At 42.9% G+C, this 16,966-nt stretch overlaps 1 protein-coding gene across 3 annotated transcripts in view; it reads left to right on the top strand.

Moving 5' to 3' along the window:
- Positions 1–16,760, top strand: part of LOC139464235 (GATOR2 complex protein WDR24-like) — a 30,505-nt gene extending 13,745 nt beyond the window's left edge. For all 3 annotated transcript variants that reach the window (XM_071245759.1, XM_071245758.1, XM_071245757.1), the window contains 9 exons: positions 124–300; positions 4,845–4,948; positions 5,228–5,344; positions 5,998–6,109; positions 10,387–10,655; positions 12,634–12,888; positions 13,518–13,620; positions 16,112–16,304; positions 16,552–16,760. In XM_071245759.1, coding sequence (XP_071101860.1) covers positions 124–300; positions 4,845–4,948; positions 5,228–5,344; positions 5,998–6,109; positions 10,387–10,655; positions 12,634–12,888; positions 13,518–13,620; positions 16,112–16,304; positions 16,552–16,687 — 1,466 coding nt within the window. In that variant the 3' untranslated portion in view covers positions 16,688–16,760. The remainder of the gene's footprint in view (positions 1–123; positions 301–4,844; positions 4,949–5,227; positions 5,345–5,997; positions 6,110–10,386; positions 10,656–12,633; positions 12,889–13,517; positions 13,621–16,111; positions 16,305–16,551) is intronic.
- The last annotated feature ends 206 nt before the right edge of the window (positions 16,761–16,966 follow it).

Here is a 16,966-nt window from a genome sequence, read left to right as displayed (position 1 = left end):
TAGAGATGTGGTTATCTATTGATTTAAACATACATCTTTGTCTTTGTGTGCCCTGGTGTAAGGGGGGCGGTCCGTGTACCAGGTATTGTGTGGCGTGATGACAGTCTCTGTTCTCTGTACCAGGTATTGTGTGGCGTGACGACAACCACTTCTTCCTCAGCTGTAGCAAGGACGGCCATGTTATACAGCACATGTTCAAGGACGCCAAGCGGCCTGCTGACAATGTGGTTCCGTCTGGAATAGACATCAACATCACTGGGGAGATCTCTCATGCTTACTACGACAAACCAGAATCCAGTGGTGAGTTGATACCGAGGCTGAAACAGAGTCACACATACACCTGGAAAATAGTTAAGCACCATACTTATAAATTTTACCTTATCCTCGTCTCTTTTTATTGCCAAAACATAGTGGGATCTTCTTGTGCAGTGTTCCCAGTGAACAGAAAACATCTCACCCAAACACACCCCTCTTAAATACAGGCGTACCAGAACCTTGTAACCAACCATCCTGACTTATCAGTCTTTATTTACCCGCCAGCTTGCTGGTTGGAAATTATTTTCTTGTTCTCATGTCCAAACCATCCTCATCAAAATGACGCTCCCCAATTAAGTTTCACCTTGTTAAGATTACCTTTTTCAAACGCCCCTTCATCTTATTTAACAATTTGTTTGTTTTTTATTTTGGCAAGAGATTTTTCCTTTTTTGGCTCTTTTCAATTCTGCCCTGAAAACATGTTCTACAAGTTTGCTGTGTATCTGTGATCGTGATCCCCACCCCATTTGATCTACTTGCACTACACACCACCTTACTGCAGAACTCAAAGGCGAATTCTGCTCCTCCCTGGATGAAGAATTTGCAGAATATATCCTCGCCAGAGCTTGATAGCCAACACCCATTGGTCTGACCTTTATACGAATCTTCTACATCTGACGTGGGATTCTTCTTCCATCTTTGATGACCACATCCGCAGCATCAACAAGGTGTGCTCCAAGACTCTAAGGACCAGATGCTCATCAAATCAGTTCAGACGATGAACTTTCTTGACAATCGCGCAGAAGACTCAATTCAAGAGCTGCTTCTCCGGAAACCAATAAGCCAATGACAAGCACTCCACTGGTTATCAAGGAGGCAAAACCACAGCCTTTCGAAGACCTCAGGACAGACCATGTGATCAGTCCAGCCTAGGGCAGGGATTCAGAGGATCCCACACCTATCGTTGAAGGGGAGCTGTTGAACGACAGGGACCTTCCACCCTCCAGCTGTTCAAATACAGCCATCTCCTGTAGGTGGAGGACTGGCAAGATATTAGAGAAATTGGGATGACCTGTTCGTATCGAGCATTCTTAGAAAGGGCTACCTCTCTCTCTCTCAATCTGATGATCAGAACAGACAACTGTGGCCTTCTACATAAACCTCTACAGCACAACATGGTCTGTTACCCTTCTGAGGTTAACAATACAGCTGCGCTAGTCAACAGACTGCCTAAATAAAGAAATCAAAGCTAGAAACATCCCAGGAGTGTCCAATGTCGTAGCAGACGTCCTGTCCAGACCATCAATAGCATCACCAATGGAATGGATGCGACAACCAGAAGTGTTCCATCTGGCGACAAGGGTAGGAGGTTGACCATCAGTGGACCTATTTGCTACCAGGGTCAACAGAGATAGCAACCTCTGTCTCAAGACCCTCATCCTTGGTCAAATGATGTGCTGGCAAAATCGTGGGAGGGGCTTCAGGTGTGTGCATTCCCACCACCAGCCTGCATGGTTCCTGGACCTTGTCGCAATAACAGGAAGAGCAACACTAAAGCTCCCGAACTGGCCTCATCTGCTTCTTCAGCCACACCCAAAACAAACTCTGGATCTTTACGAACTTCACGTATGGAGCATGTTTTGAACAATCTCACAAGACAAGGTTACTCGACCAAGGCAGCTAAGGCAGATTCCTTAGCCCTTTGTAGATCCACAAGGAACTTGTACGCCGTTTAATTGAAGAGATTTTTTACCAGTTCACGAGAACAAAACCACGGGATGTCACTCCAAATAGAATCAACAAAAGGGTTCACAGCAGCAAAAGCTACTTCATCACAAGTGGTAGATGTTTTGTGTCACCTACAGAGCTCAAGAATTCTCATCTTATTTAGCAGCAATCAGTTCCATCTTAATTGTGACTAACAGAGAAAAACTCACTAAGGGTCTCAAACTGATCACCCTGCTGAGATCCTACAAAGTTGAGGTTCAACAGAAAAAGTTTGAGCCCCAGCATCGGATTTGTAGATAGTATTGCCAGTATCTTGCCAGTGATGTTTACGAACCATGAGAAGAGTCTGACTTCGAACATCTGACACAAAGGACCTTGTTTCTCACTAGCTACAGCAGCCAGAATGTCAGAGATTCATGTGCAAGACTTCAGTCGTACCAGGTTTGACAGCAGTCAACACACATCGGCCCATCTGGGTTTGAGATGGGGTTTCATCGTGAAGAATGAGTTACCTGGACAACCAGAGAGACAGTTTCATGTCCCAACACTTTCACCCATTCTAGGATCTGAAGACATCGAAGATTTGTCCCTTTGCCCAGTTATGGCACTGTGCATCTATCTTTAAAAGACAAGCTGTAGAAGATGACGACTGCGAAGACTATTCATCCCATGCTTCCTCCGAAGTTTCCAGAACAACGAACAACGATCTCCTTCTGGATGAGAGCAGTCATCCTAAGAGACTCCAGGGCAGTAGTTCTGGACCCACCTAAAGCGTCCAATCCACATGAAGTCAGAGCGATAACATCAACTCTAGCCCTGCATGGGAACTGCTCTATTCTGGAAGGATGCTTCTGGAGATCAGATTCCGTCTTTGTGAATCATTACCTCAGAGACGTCGCAACTGAAGGTTTTGCTGGCATACACCAATTCTGACCATTGGTAGTAGCACAGCATCTACTAAATCCATAAATCATATAATTGCTCCTTTTTCTCCAAAGGCTAGAAGATGTCTGACCATGTTCCCAGGCGAGATCTGCCACCAGCTCTGAGATTCAAGCACCTAAGGCTAAAAAAAACATAATATTGGTACTCAGGCACCGCATCATCAGTAAGCCTGCCGCAAGTTTCGTTTTTACTTCCATTTTCAAAACAATTTAAAAAATCCTAATCCAAAAACAATGCTATCCAATATAGCACACAGTTACTTCCAATCACATCTGCACTGCTTTACTGCGCATCTTGTGTTATGGTCATGGCAGCGATAGGAGTTTTTATGATTGATTATGTTGGGAGGCTCTTTCGCAGGTTGATGGTACACAACTCTTTACTAGTTTGAACAAGCAAAAACACATCCCGCCCCCACTTTTTTCAAAAGTCATTGCCTGAGAACCAATTTTGTTTTGTTTTTAAGCCTTAGTATGAGTCAGGATAAGGTAAAATATACCCTGACATTGATGAATGCTTGATTCTGATTGGTTAAAAAGAGGTTTCCTTTTTGCTACGGAAACCCCTTTCAAATATATTAAACCTTTTCACAAAAAAACCTGCGTATGAATACATAGATAGCCTACATATCGATTCACAGAAAATGGCTGCCGATCGATCCTTAAACTTATCCTGACTCATACGCTGAAGCATCGACCCAGCTGTCCCTCCTCTGTCAGATGTGTTTTTTGACCTAAGAAAATAATAGAGAAAATAAGGAGTGATGAGTCCGACTGGTTGGCCATGTGTTTCTGGTGCACCTGCATGTGAGAGGGGTGTGTTTGGGTGAGATGTTTTCTGTTCACTGGGAACACTGCATCAGAAGTTTCCACTAAGTTTCGGGAATAAGAAGAGATAAGAAAATTAGTATGAATCAGGATAAGTACAAATTACATTTTTATCATAAAAAAAATTCCTTTTTTATTATTTTGAAATATCTACATATGAACTGATATTGATTTCCTTTTTGATGAATGTCAAAGGACTCCTCATAACTTCATACAACTGGTGCAAGAACACTGTGTGTTTTTTCCTGTAATAGGACCCATGAAGATGCGGGGTAGAGTTCGTCTTCAGCAACCCATGCTTGCCATAACAGGCGACTATGCTTGTCATAAGAGGCCACTAACAGGATCGGGCGATCAGGCTCGTTGACTTCATGCATGTCATTGTATCCCAATTGCGTGGATCAATGCTCATGTTGTCAAACACTGGATTGTCTGGTCCAAACTGAATTATTTACAGACCGCCATCATATAGCTGAAATATTGCTGACTGCAGCTTAAAACAACAAACAAACAAACAAACAAACAAAACTTCCTGTAATAGGCAACTAATTCTATCTGTCTGTCTGTGTATGTATGTATCCATCTATCTCGCCCCAAGTAATTACACCAAATTAATTTGAAAACTGCACTTGATCCATCAACTCAGTGTCCGAAAAAACTGCCTGCCTGACTGCCCATGGCATGTAATATCTCTGTCGGGCTGCATGAAATTTACCTCCAACTGCCCGACTGTCTGACAGATCATTGTAAGACTACCTATATATTCTGTTTGTTTTTTATATCTTGTAGAATTTAAGTACTGTTATTTATTAACATTATTTCAACTGAATCATTTCAACTGATGTGAATCGTCTCATAGGTTTTGCGATTTCGTTTTTGATATTTATTAGATCTATGTCTGAATGTGGGCAGGTAACTTTGAAGATGGCCAGGCAACACTTATGGGTCACCTGCCCGACTGTCTTGATGGGTTTAAAATTATTTCTAACTCTGTATCAAATAGGTTAAATTATTTGCAACAGTCCCCTGGTGATTCCAAGGTGTATTCACGCCACTATGCATGCTAGCGTTTCATCATTGTGTGTGCAGCCAAGTCGGGACAGACCACACGCCTGTTCTTCCGCAAGCAGCCTGACCGCAGTGAACAGTTCACCCAGATCAGCAGTCACATGTTCCTGTTCTCGGAGGAGGAAGTAAGTGCACAGTCACATCATTGTTCAAAGTGGTAATTTGTCTAATCACACTGAACATTTATACATTGTGTAGTTTCATAGTCTGTGCCAAAAGCATTACGAGTTCTCTAGCCCGAACATGGATACTACCTAACTAATGAAGATATGTATTCATGTGCAGTGTAAACTCCAGAAGATTTTTGGAGTACAATCCCATATAAAGTTTATTAACCAATCAGATTGCAGCACACACATCCATGCATGTTACATTGTTTTTTTATCAGGTCTATTTGTTTCCAGAGTCTGTCCATGAGGTGGTTTGTCCAGGCAGCCCTAGGATATCGTGTGACCGGAGGGTCTGTCACAGAACTCTGTGACTGGAACATGAAGGTGGCCAGGTCCATCGGACTCAGCAGTGTGAGTCTCCTGGGTGTATGTGTGTGTCTGTGTATGTCTGTGTGTGTCTGTCTGTCTGTGTGTGTGTCTGTCTGTGTGTGTTTGTGTCTGTCTGTCTGTGTGTGTCTGTCTGTCTATGTGTATCTGTGTGTGTCTGTCTGTGTCTGTCTGTCTGTCTGTGTATGTCTGTCTGTCTGTCTGTGTTTGAGTCTGTCTGTGTGTGTCTGTGTCTGTCTGTCTATGTGTATCTGTGTATGTCTGTCTGTGTGTTTGTGTCTTTCTGTGTGTGTCTATCTGTCTGTGTGTGTCTGTCTGTGTGTGTTTGTGTCTGTCTGTGTCTGTCTGTCTGTGTGTGTTTGTGTCTGTCTGTGGGTGTTTGTGTCTGTCTGTGTGTGTGTGTCTGTCTGTGTGTGTTTGTGTCTGTCTGTGTGTGTTTGTGTCTGTGTGTCTGTCTGTCTGTGTGTTTGTGTCTGTCTGTCTATGTGTGTTTGTGACAGTCTGTGTGTGTCTGTCTGTGTTTGTGTCTATCTGTGTGTGTGTCTGTCTGTGTTTGTGTGTGTCTGTCTCTCTGTGTGTCTATGTGTGTGTGTCTGTCTCTGTTTTTTAATATGTAAGGTCAATCAAAGATTGCTCAGGTGATATAACGACCCACTTGTCCTCTGCCTGCCCTACAGGTGGTTCAGATGTGGGGGATGCTCAAGGTGATGTTCGGGGCAGCCACGCAGAGCATCATTCACGTGGCAAAGCTGGTGCAGAGCTCTGGAGATAAACAGGACACAGAAAAAGGTTGGTCACAGTGAAGATTAGGGTTGAAATTGTTCTTCAACAACTCATTCTTTTCGAAACGGGATCAGGTGGCCATGTTTGCTAACATGGGGGATGCATGTTATTGTATCACAATCGTGTAGATCGATGTTTGTGATGTCAATCTCTGAATTTTCTGGTCAAGACTCAATTATTTACCTGATGCCATCATATAGCTGGACTATATGAGACATTAAGGTTTGTGGTGAACAGTGGTGACATGGCTTCAGGCTGTTCCTGTCTTCCTTCTGTAGATACTATTACGTACATCATGGACTTGGTTAAGATAGGAGACTGTCTCTGTGGTCTAGTGGTAGAGTGTCAGCTTGAGGAGCGGAAGGTTGGGCTTTTTTTAACCCCAGCTGCATCAGACGATAAAAGATGGTACATGTTGTTACCCAGCCTGGCGCTCTGCATTAAGGGGCTTAAACAAGGACTATTCTGCTCTCAGTGGGCTAGCACTATAAAATCGGCATTAGTCCGGGCTAGTACAAGCAGCCACATGCACCTACATACACAAATGTGCAGGCACATCACTAAACGAGTGTAATAATCTTGAATGTGACGTTAACCTGAGTACACCATTTCACCTCTCAACCTCTATCAGCAGTGATTCTCACAAAGTACATATAATGATCCAATTGTTACTACAGAACTCTGACACATTAATATTAATAATGACTACATTGTAAAAGATTCTGGTGTATTTCATTGGCTAACCAAGTAATTCATTTTGAGTTTGTTTCCATAAACAAAAAAAATATGGAACACGCCCACTAACAGACTGCTTATCCCTGATTGGTTGACAATAACATTAGCGGGGCTTGTGTTGTATTATTCCTGTTCGAAAACATCATTGAAAATTCATATTTTACAGAGTTATGTCTGTTGTTCCATCTCTTGAACATGGTTCATAGTACCACCTGTTTCTCAGAAAACATAGATGAAATCTTGAAATTTACGCGAGCGTGAATTAAATGCGAAAAATGCGATTGGTCTTTGTTTGCATTATTAAACATTAAACATCGCATTTATATCAACGATAAGACACTTTGGATAGCAGAAATACCAACTTAGACATATGCTGAAAACAAACAGCTATGTATTCCACAACACTGTTTTCTTTAGCAGCACATGTAGTAAGTATATAAATATTGTCATTCAAACACTAATTACATCCCGTGAATTGTCACTGCTGGGGTCAAGACAAGCATTCTACTCACTCATGTCATCACTGATCACACCTGCAAGTCCCTACAAACGTCACCCACGCAGCACAGCATCTTTGTTCTTTGCGAGCCGACACGATCCAGCATGTATTGTTTTAGCGGAAGTACTTTACTCAGCACTAACAAGCGGTGCTATTTGGTGTGTGATTGGATTAAAGTAAGGATGGATTAAGGTGAGGATTCTCCTGTAAACCTGACGAGGGCATTTTCTTTGTACATAAATCCACTGATGCTTGAGAGGAGGTGGGTGTAGCATTCATATTGAGTCACATTTTTGGCTAAGGTCCAGTGATCGCTTTCTTTTGGAGACGCATTAGTTTCACGTTTTACAGTACATCATTACGTGATGAATATGTCATCAAGTTTGAAAACCACCTTCAAGAAATAATACTGAGTTATGGCCATTGTTGAAAATATTTGGGTGTGGTCTCAAATAAAGGTAGGGTTCATATCAAGGGTACAACAAAATGTTTCACAGGGTCCTACCTCAACTTACAGAAGATTTTTTATCTTTTGCTTTTTCAAGGCAACCAGTTCAAATGAGGATAGGGTTTGTTTCCAGTGTCAATCTTTTCAGTATTTCTCCATGAACATTTTTAAATGTATTAGGCTAGTTAGTAACAAGTAGTTAGGCTTGTTGCCTCTTGTTTGGTAGGGATACAAGGCACAAGGGGCAGGGGGTATTGATGGTGCGTATTGTTTGGTAGGGATACAAGGTACAAGGGGCAGGGGGTATTGATGGTGCCTATTGTTTGGTAGGGATACAAGGTACAAGGGGCAGGGGGTATTGATGGTGCCTATTGTTTGGTAGGGATACAAGGTACAAAGGGCAGGGGGTATTGATGGTGCCTATTGTTTGGTAGAGATACAAGGTACAAGGGGCAGGGGGTATTGATGGTGCCTCTTGTTTGGCAGGGGTACAAGAGGCAGGGGGTATTGATGGTGCCTATTGTTTGGTAGGGATACAAGGTACAAAGGGCAGGGGGTATTGATGGTGCCTATTGTTTGGTAGAGATACAAGGTACAAGGGGCAGGGGGTATTGATGGTGCCTCTTGTTTGGCAGGGGTACAAGAGGCAGGGGGTATTGATGGTGCCTATTGTTTGGTAGGGATACAAGGGGCAGGGGGTATTGATGGTGCCTATTGTTTGGTAGGGATACACGGCACAAGGGGCAGGGGGTATTAATGGTGCCTATTGTTTGGTAGGGATACAAGGCACAAGGGGCAGGGCGTATTGATGATGCCTATTGTTTGGTAGGGATACAAGGCACAAGGGGCAGGGGGTATTGATGGTGCCTATTGTTTGGTAGGGATACACGGCACAAGGGGCAGGGGGTATTGATGGTGCCTATTGTTTGGTAGGGATACAAGGCACAAGGGGCACGGGGTATTGATGGTGCCTATTGTTTGGTAGGGATACAAGGCACAAGGGGCAGGGGGTATTGATGGTGCCTATTGTTTGGTAGGGATACACGGCACAAGGGGCAGGGGGTATTGATGGTGCCTATTGTTTGGTAGGGATACAAGGCACAAGGGGCACGGGGGTATTGATGGTGCCTATTGTTTGGCAGGGATACAAGGCACAAGGGGCAGGGGGTATTGATGGTGCCTATTGTTTGGTAGGGATACACGGCACAAGGGGCAGGGGGTATTGATGGTGCCTATTGTTTGGTAGGGATACAAGGTACAAGGGGCAGGGGGTATTGATGGTGCCTATTGTTTGGTAGGGATACAAGGCACAAGGGGCAGGGGGTATTGATGGTGCCTATTGTTTGGTAGGGATACACGGCACAAGGGGCAGGGGGTATTGATGGTGCCTATTGTTTGGTAGGGATACAAGGCACAAGGGGCAGGGGGTATTGATGGTGCCTATTGTTTGGTAGGGATACAAGGTACAAGGGGCAGGGGGTATTGATGGTGCCTATTGTTTGGCAGGGATACAAGGTACAAGGGGCAGGGGGTATTGATGTTGCCTATTGTTTGGTAGGGATACAAGGCACAAGGGGCAGGGGGTATTGATGGTGCCTATTGTTTGGTAGGGATACAAGGTACAAAGGGCAGGGGGTATTGATGGTGCCTATTGTTTGGTAGGGATACAAGGCACAAAGGGCAGGGAGTATTGATGGTGCCTATTGTTTGGTAGAGATACAAGGTACAAGGGACAGGGGGTATTGATGGTTCCTATTGTTTGGTAGGGATACAAGGTACAAGGGGCAGGGGGTATTGATGGTGCCTATTGTTTGGTAGGGATACAAGGTACAAGGGGCAGGGGGTATTGATGGTGCCTATTGTTTGGTAGGGATACAAGGCATAAGGGGCAGGGGGTATTGATGGTGCCTATTGTTTGGTAGGGATACAAGGTACAAGGGGCAGGGGGTATTGATGGTGCCTATTGTTTGGTAGGGATACAAGGCATAAGGGGCAGGGGGTATTGATGGTGCCTATTGTTTGGTAGGGATACAAGGCATAAGGGGCAGGGGGTATTGATGGTGCCTATTGTTTGGTAGGGATACAAGGCACAAGGGGCAGGGGGTATTGATGGTGCCTATTGTTTGGTAGGGATACAAGGCATAAGGGGCAGGGGGTATTGATGGTGCCTATTGTTTGGTAGGGATACAAGGTACAAGGGGCAGGGGGTATTGATGGTGCCTATTGTTTGGTAGGGATACAAGGTACAAAGGGCAGGGGGTATTGATGGTGCCTATTGTTTGGTAGGGATACAAGGTACAAGGGGCACGGGGTATTGATGGTGCCTATTGTTTGGTAGAGATACAAGGTACAAGGGGCAGGGGGTATTGATGGTGCCTATTGTTTGGTAGGGATACAAGGTACAAGGGGCAGGGGGTATTGATGGTGCCTATTGTTTGGCAGGGATACAAGGCACAAGGGGCAGGGGGTATTGATGGTGCCTATTGTTTGGCAGGGATACAAGGCACAAGGGGCAGGGGGTATTGATGGTGCCTATTGTTTGGTAGGGATACAAGGTACAAGGGGCAGGGGGTATTGATGGCTCTGTTACTTTCCTTCAAGGTTCCTTGAAGCAGACTGGTGCAAGTAAACCTTTGGCTAAGAGCAATAGCGAAATGATTGGAGACTCAGACATTGAGAAGACAGCAACCGAGATGACATCCGGCAACAGCGATGACTCCTCAGACTCAGAGAGTTCAGAACCACGGGAGATGACGGACATAGCTAGCGGGCTGGCCAGCAAACACACTGGGGATTTCTTCTTCGGGGATGGAGAGCAGGATGTCCTTGGATTCAGCATCGACTACGTGTCTCGTCTCGAAAAACCAGAGGTAAGTTTATTTGTTTGTTAAAACAACTGAATATTTCTTGTTAATATTGCTGTATAGATTAATCCAGTGGTAAACTGGTACCTTTTGATGGTTTTTTTTTTTTTATTATTATTTATGTTTTCATGATGAAAAGGACCTTTACTGAAAATGAAAATGAGGGTAGTTTACTTTCCGGAGCAGAACTCCAAAACCATTGAATATTTCATGATGAAACTGGAAACTTGGTATACAGATCAATCTAGTGGTGAACTGGTGCCTTTTGATGATTTGGGATATTGAAAAATACTGAAAAGCATTTTTTTTTCCCACTGAACTGAACCAAAATTAGAGTATAAGTAGCTAAACTCCATTCCTGAACTGTATTCCAGCTATATGACGGCACTCTGTAAATAATCAAGTCTGGACCAGACAATCTATTGAATTATGTTATGAGCATCAATCTACACAATTTGGATATGATCATATGCATCAACCAAGTCAGTGAAGATGACCACGGATCCAGCTAGTCATCTAATACAACAAGCATGGGTTGCTGAAGACCAATTCACAGGGGACCAGAAGTATCATAATGTTTTGTTGCTCTCTACTCACGGATGTTGATTGTTTTACCGTGTCAGCTGGCTTGACATTCTGGATCGAGGCTAGGGTCATTTCGACTTTATTTGCAGAAAATATTCAACTTTATTCAAGGAAAACAGATACAAATCATGTTTATGTATGGAAATAGTTATTGGAACAGTTATTTAGGACGAAATGCGAAGTTTTATTGTCAAATGCTGGGCTGGCTATCAAACGCAGGTTGACATTGCCAGTGGAAGCTGAAAGTGACACTCCTTTGGAAAAAAACGTGAGATCTTCGACTCCGTGTATAAGACGACCCCCCTTCTTAACCCCCTCATTCTAGGTACGAAAAACTCGCCTTATGCACAGCGATATACGGTATATGTTTCTGGCTACTGTACCGTGCATATGAGATGAGAGACTTGAACTTCTCTCACCTGTCATGGTTATTGCTGGCCACAGAATAACACAGTGTGCGAAACGAATGGTAGACCGATGGCCCATGGCTATTACAATTCTGATCGGTCTACGATACGAGTTACTAAACTAGACATATTGTCTATGATGGTTTTGTTGAAGGATCAGTTAGAACTTAGAAGTATGGCAGATAATATATCGTAGCCATAAGTTTAAACATCAGTCAGACTTCTTCATCTTGTCGATTAGACACATCTATTTTTTTTATCCAGTCTAAAATACAACAAGAAATATGTTTGAAAAAGGTCATCCATACCTGCTCCAAATTGCTCTAGACTGCTTCATTTGCCGTCTGGATTTTACAAAGTCTACGGGGGAGCCGGGTTGAGGGCTTCCAAGGTTCCTGGCTACCAGTACATATTTCTTGATAATCCATTGGGTTATGAGTGATATTCCTTGGTGTCAAACTGATAATAGAAAGCAAATTACAAACTTGGTTGACATACAGCTGAAAAGTTACGGAGACACTGCCATTTGCTGCACAGAATTGCATCCCTCAAGCTCTGTTCGTTACTTGATATGAGACCCGCGAAGATTCCGGGGTAGAATAGGTCTTCAGCAACCCACTCTTGCCGTAAAAGGTGACTATGGTTGTCGTAAAAGGCGACTAACCGCTTCGGGTGGTCAGGCTCGCTGACTTGGTTGAGCATGTCATCAATTCCAATTGCGTGGATCGATGCTCATGATATTAATTACTGGATTGTCTGGTCCAGACTCGATTATTTACAGACCGCCGTCATATAGCTGGAATATTGCTGAGTGTGGCGTTAAACAGCAAACCAACCAACCAACTTGATATGAATCCAAAATTCACCCAAATAACAATAGTTTATCATAACCATACCTGTATTTTTGGTCATTAATGGTTGCCACGTCTTGATATTACTAAAATACTTTTCAAAGCAACATAACAAAAATCTCTCTGCTCTCTCATTTCCAGAAGGACTGGACTCTTCCTAGTGAGGCATTCCAACCACGTCATGAGATCTCTGACCGCACGACCCCTCCAGAACAGATGGAGAGCAGACATGACAGTTTAATTAGCTCAGGAAATGCCACAGACATCATCACACGTACTGTGCCTTCGGAGTCAGAGGAGCAAGACTTCCTCCTCTCTGTGTCCAAGATTCCAAATATGTCTGCTCTGAATGCAAAGAACGATGTTGCTCAACTTCTCAGAGACTTTGCAGAGCAGGTTGGTCAAATGATTGTCTGTCAATATTAGGTCAGGGGTCAACTGTCACCATTGGGTCAGGGGTCAACTGTCACAATTGGGTCGGGGGTCAACTGTCAAAATTGGGTCAGGGATCATTTGTCACTATTGGGCTGGGGTCAACTGTCACCATTGGGTCAGGGGTCAACTGTCACCATTGGGTCAGGGGTCAACTGTCACAATTAGGTCAGAGGTCAACTATCACTATTGGGCTGGGGTCAACTGTCACTATTGGGCTGGGGTCAATTGTCACCATCAGGTCAGGGGTCAACTGTCACTATCAGGTCAGGGGTCAACTGTCAATATTGGGCTGGGGTCACCTGTCACTATTGGGTCAGGGGTCAACTGTCACTATTGTGTCAGGGGTCAACTCACTATTGGGTCAGGGGGCAACTGTCACTATTGGGTCAGGGGTCAACTGTTACTATCACGTCAGGTATCAACTGTCACTATTGGGTCAGGGGTCAACTGTCAATATTGGGCTGGGGTCAACTGTCATTTTTGGGTCAATGGTCAACTGTCACATAGACGTGTTCTGTTTCATTTTATCTGCTTGGCTGACTGTGACGAAAAACAATATTCACTCATATCAACTCTGTAACTATGTTCAGGGTGATGTACAGACTCCGGTGTCTGTTCTGTTGGTCCTGGGAGACAGAGTGACATCCATCATAGATGAACAAACTCAGGAAAACTGGTTCCATTGTTATATAGGTAAGATCCCATTGTGACATAGGTGAATTCTCATTGTTACATTGATGAATTCCCATTGTTTCATAGGTGAATTCCCATTGTTACATAGGTGAATTCCCATTGTTATATAGGTGAATTCCCTTTGTTATATAGGTGAGCTCCCATTGTTACATAGGTGAATTCCCATTGTTATATAGTGAATTCCCATTGTTATATAGTTAAGATCCCATTGTTATATAGTTAAGATCCCATTGTTACATAGGTGAATTCCCATTGTTACATAGGTGAATTCTCATTGTTACATAGGTGAATTCCCATTGTTATATAGTTAAGATCCCATTGTTACATAGGTGAATTCCCATTGTTACATAGGTGAATTCCGATTGTTACATTGGTGAATTCCCATTGTTATATAGGTGAAGTCCCATTGTTATATATAGGTGATTTCCCATTGGTACATAGGTGAGTTCCTACTGTTATATAGGTGAATTCCCATTGTTACATAGGTGAATTCCCATTGTTATATAGGTGAAGTCCCATTGTTATATAGGTGAATTCCCATTGTTACATAGGTGAATTCCCATTGTTATATAGGTGAAGTCCCATTGTTATATATAGGTGATTTCCCATTGGAACATAGGTGAGTTCCTATTGTTATATAGGTGAATTCCCATTGTTATATAGGTGAAATCCCATTGTTATATATAGGTGATTTCCCATTGGTACATAGGTAAGATCCCATTGTTATATAGGTGATTTCCCATTGGTACATAGGTAAGATCCCATTGTTATATAGGTGAATTCCCATTGTTACATAGGTGAATTCCCATTGTTATATAGGTGAATTCCCATTGTTATATAGGTGAAGTCCCATTGTTACATAGGTGAATTCCCATTGTTATATAGGTGAAGTCCCATTGTTATATAGGTGAAGTCCCATTGTTACATTGGTGAATTCCCATTATTACATAGGTGAATTCCCATTGTTATATAGGTGAAGTCCCATTGTTACATAGGTGAATTCCCATTGGTACATAGGTGAATTCCCATTGTTATATAGGTGAAGTCCCATTGTTATATAGGTGAAGTCCCATTGTTATATAGGTGAATTCCCATTGTTATATAGTCGAGTTCCATTGTTATATGGGTGAGTTCCCATTGTTACATAGGTGAATTCCCATTGTTATATAGGTGAAGTCCCATTGTTATATAGGTGAAGTCCCATTGTTACATAGGTGAATTCCCATTGTTATATAGGTGAAGTCCCATTGTTATATAGGTGAATTCCCATTGTTACATAGGTGAATTCCCATTGGTACATAGGTGAGTTCCTATTGTTATATAGGTGAATTCCCATTGTTATATAGGTGAAGTCCCATTGTTATATAGGTGAATTCCCATTGTTACATAGGTGAATTCCCATTGGTACATAGGTGAGTTCCTATTGTTATATAGGTGAATTCCCATTGTTATATAGGTGAAGTCCCATTGTTATATAGGTGAATTCCCATTGGTACAAAGGTGAGTTCCTATTGTTATATAGGTGAATTCCCATTGTTATATAGGTGAATTCCCATTGTTATATAGGTGAAGTCCCATTGTTATATAGGTGAATTCCCATTGGTACATAGGTGAATTCCCATTGGTACATAGGTGAGTTCCTATTGTTATATAGGTGAAGTCCCATTGTTATATAGGTGAATTCCCATTGTTACATAGGTGAATTCCCATTGGTACATAGGTGAGTTCCTATTGTTATATAGGTGAGTTCCCATTGTTAATTGTCACACAACTGCCGGTCATTCAAGTCATCTAAGTTGGAGTGTGTGGTCGGGATTTGTGACTTGGCTGATTGTATGTCATCAGAGCTCTAGATGAGCTTTTGGTTGATTAAAACACAGCTTATCTGGAGTTCTGGTCATCGACCCCAACTGTGTGGGACCTTGTACATTCTCTCAGTCAGTGGTTTGCCTGGCCCAGACACTAACACAAACAAGCAAAAGCATAGATTCATTCCCATTGTTTCTATGTTAAAATATAACCAGTACCTTAAAAATGAGTCACCAAAATTGGTCCCAGTATTGTGTATTTTGAGAATACGTGTATTTTAACAGAGGCTTAACATTTCATGCAAAACCACCCAAAACAGGAAATAAAGAAATTATTACAAAAGTTATGTAAAAAATTGGAGCAGAGATCGCTGCATTGAAAGAGAACTAAGAATGTCTTATTGTGTATATTGAGAATATTATAACGGAGGCTTAGAATTTCATTCAGAACCACCCAAAACAGGAAAAAATGTATAAAAAATTGGAGCAGAGATCGCTGCATTGAAAGAGAACTAAGAATGTCTTATTGTGTATATTGAGAATATTGTAACAGAGGCTTAGAATTTCATTCAGAACCACCCAAAACAGGAAAAAATGTATAAAAAATTGGAACAGAGATCGCTGCATTGAAAAGAACTGAGAATGTCTTTCTGGGGTATAATTCCTGATTCTTTTTTTTGTAGAAATGCTTGGCAGATATAAACTCTGGTCAAAAGCTAATGAAGTGATCAAGTTAAGCCACCTCCCCGCAGTGAAGTATTTGAACCAGGAGTCCACAACCATTAACAACCTATGTGCCAAGTGTAACCGTGGACTTCAGAGGAACCGCTGGCTGTGCGAGAGATGCAGACTCGCAGCCAACCTCTGTAGTATATGGTGAGTTGAATACACATTAAATACATTAGATGCTCAGGGGTGCCCTATACAGTGTTGTTGGTCTGATCTTGACTCAGAGAGAGGTATCAAATGTGAAATTTTAAAAAGATTGAAACTGATGAAATGTCTTAGAAGTAACGTCTTTCACCACATAAGATCAGATTTTAATAAGATTGAAATTGATGAAATGCCTTAAAACTAATGTCTTCCACCACATAGCCGCTATATGCATGTTTGTGTGTTTCAGTCACCACCAAGTGAAAGGCCTGTTTGCCTGGTGCCAGGGCTGCTGCCACGGGGGGCACCTGCAGCACATGAAGCAGTGGCTGGAGACAAGCAAGTACTGCCCCACAGGCTGTGGCCACAGGTGTGAGTACTCCTGACAGGATCAGCAAGCACTGCCCCACAGACTGTGGCCACAGGTGTGAGTACTCCTGACAGGATCAGCAAGCACTGCCCCACAGGCTGTGGCCACAGGTGTGAGTACTTCTGACAGGATCAGCAAGGACTGCCCCACAGGCTGTGGCCACAGGTGTGAGTACTCCTGACAGGAGCAGCAAGTACTGCCCCACAGGCTGTGGCCACAGGTGTGAGTACTGACAGGATCAGCAAGCACTGCCCCACAGGCTGTGGCCACAGGTGTGAGTACTCCTGACAGGAGC

The sequence above is a fragment of the Haliotis cracherodii genome, unplaced genomic scaffold, assembly GCF_022045235.1.
Source record: "Haliotis cracherodii isolate W230 unplaced genomic scaffold, xgHalCrac1.p SCAF_17, whole genome shotgun sequence".
Classification (NCBI taxonomy): Eukaryota; Metazoa; Mollusca; class Gastropoda; order Lepetellida; family Haliotidae; genus Haliotis; species Haliotis cracherodii.
The sequence above is the reverse complement of the archived record's forward strand: the minus strand, read 5'-3'. Positions and strand labels throughout refer to the sequence as shown.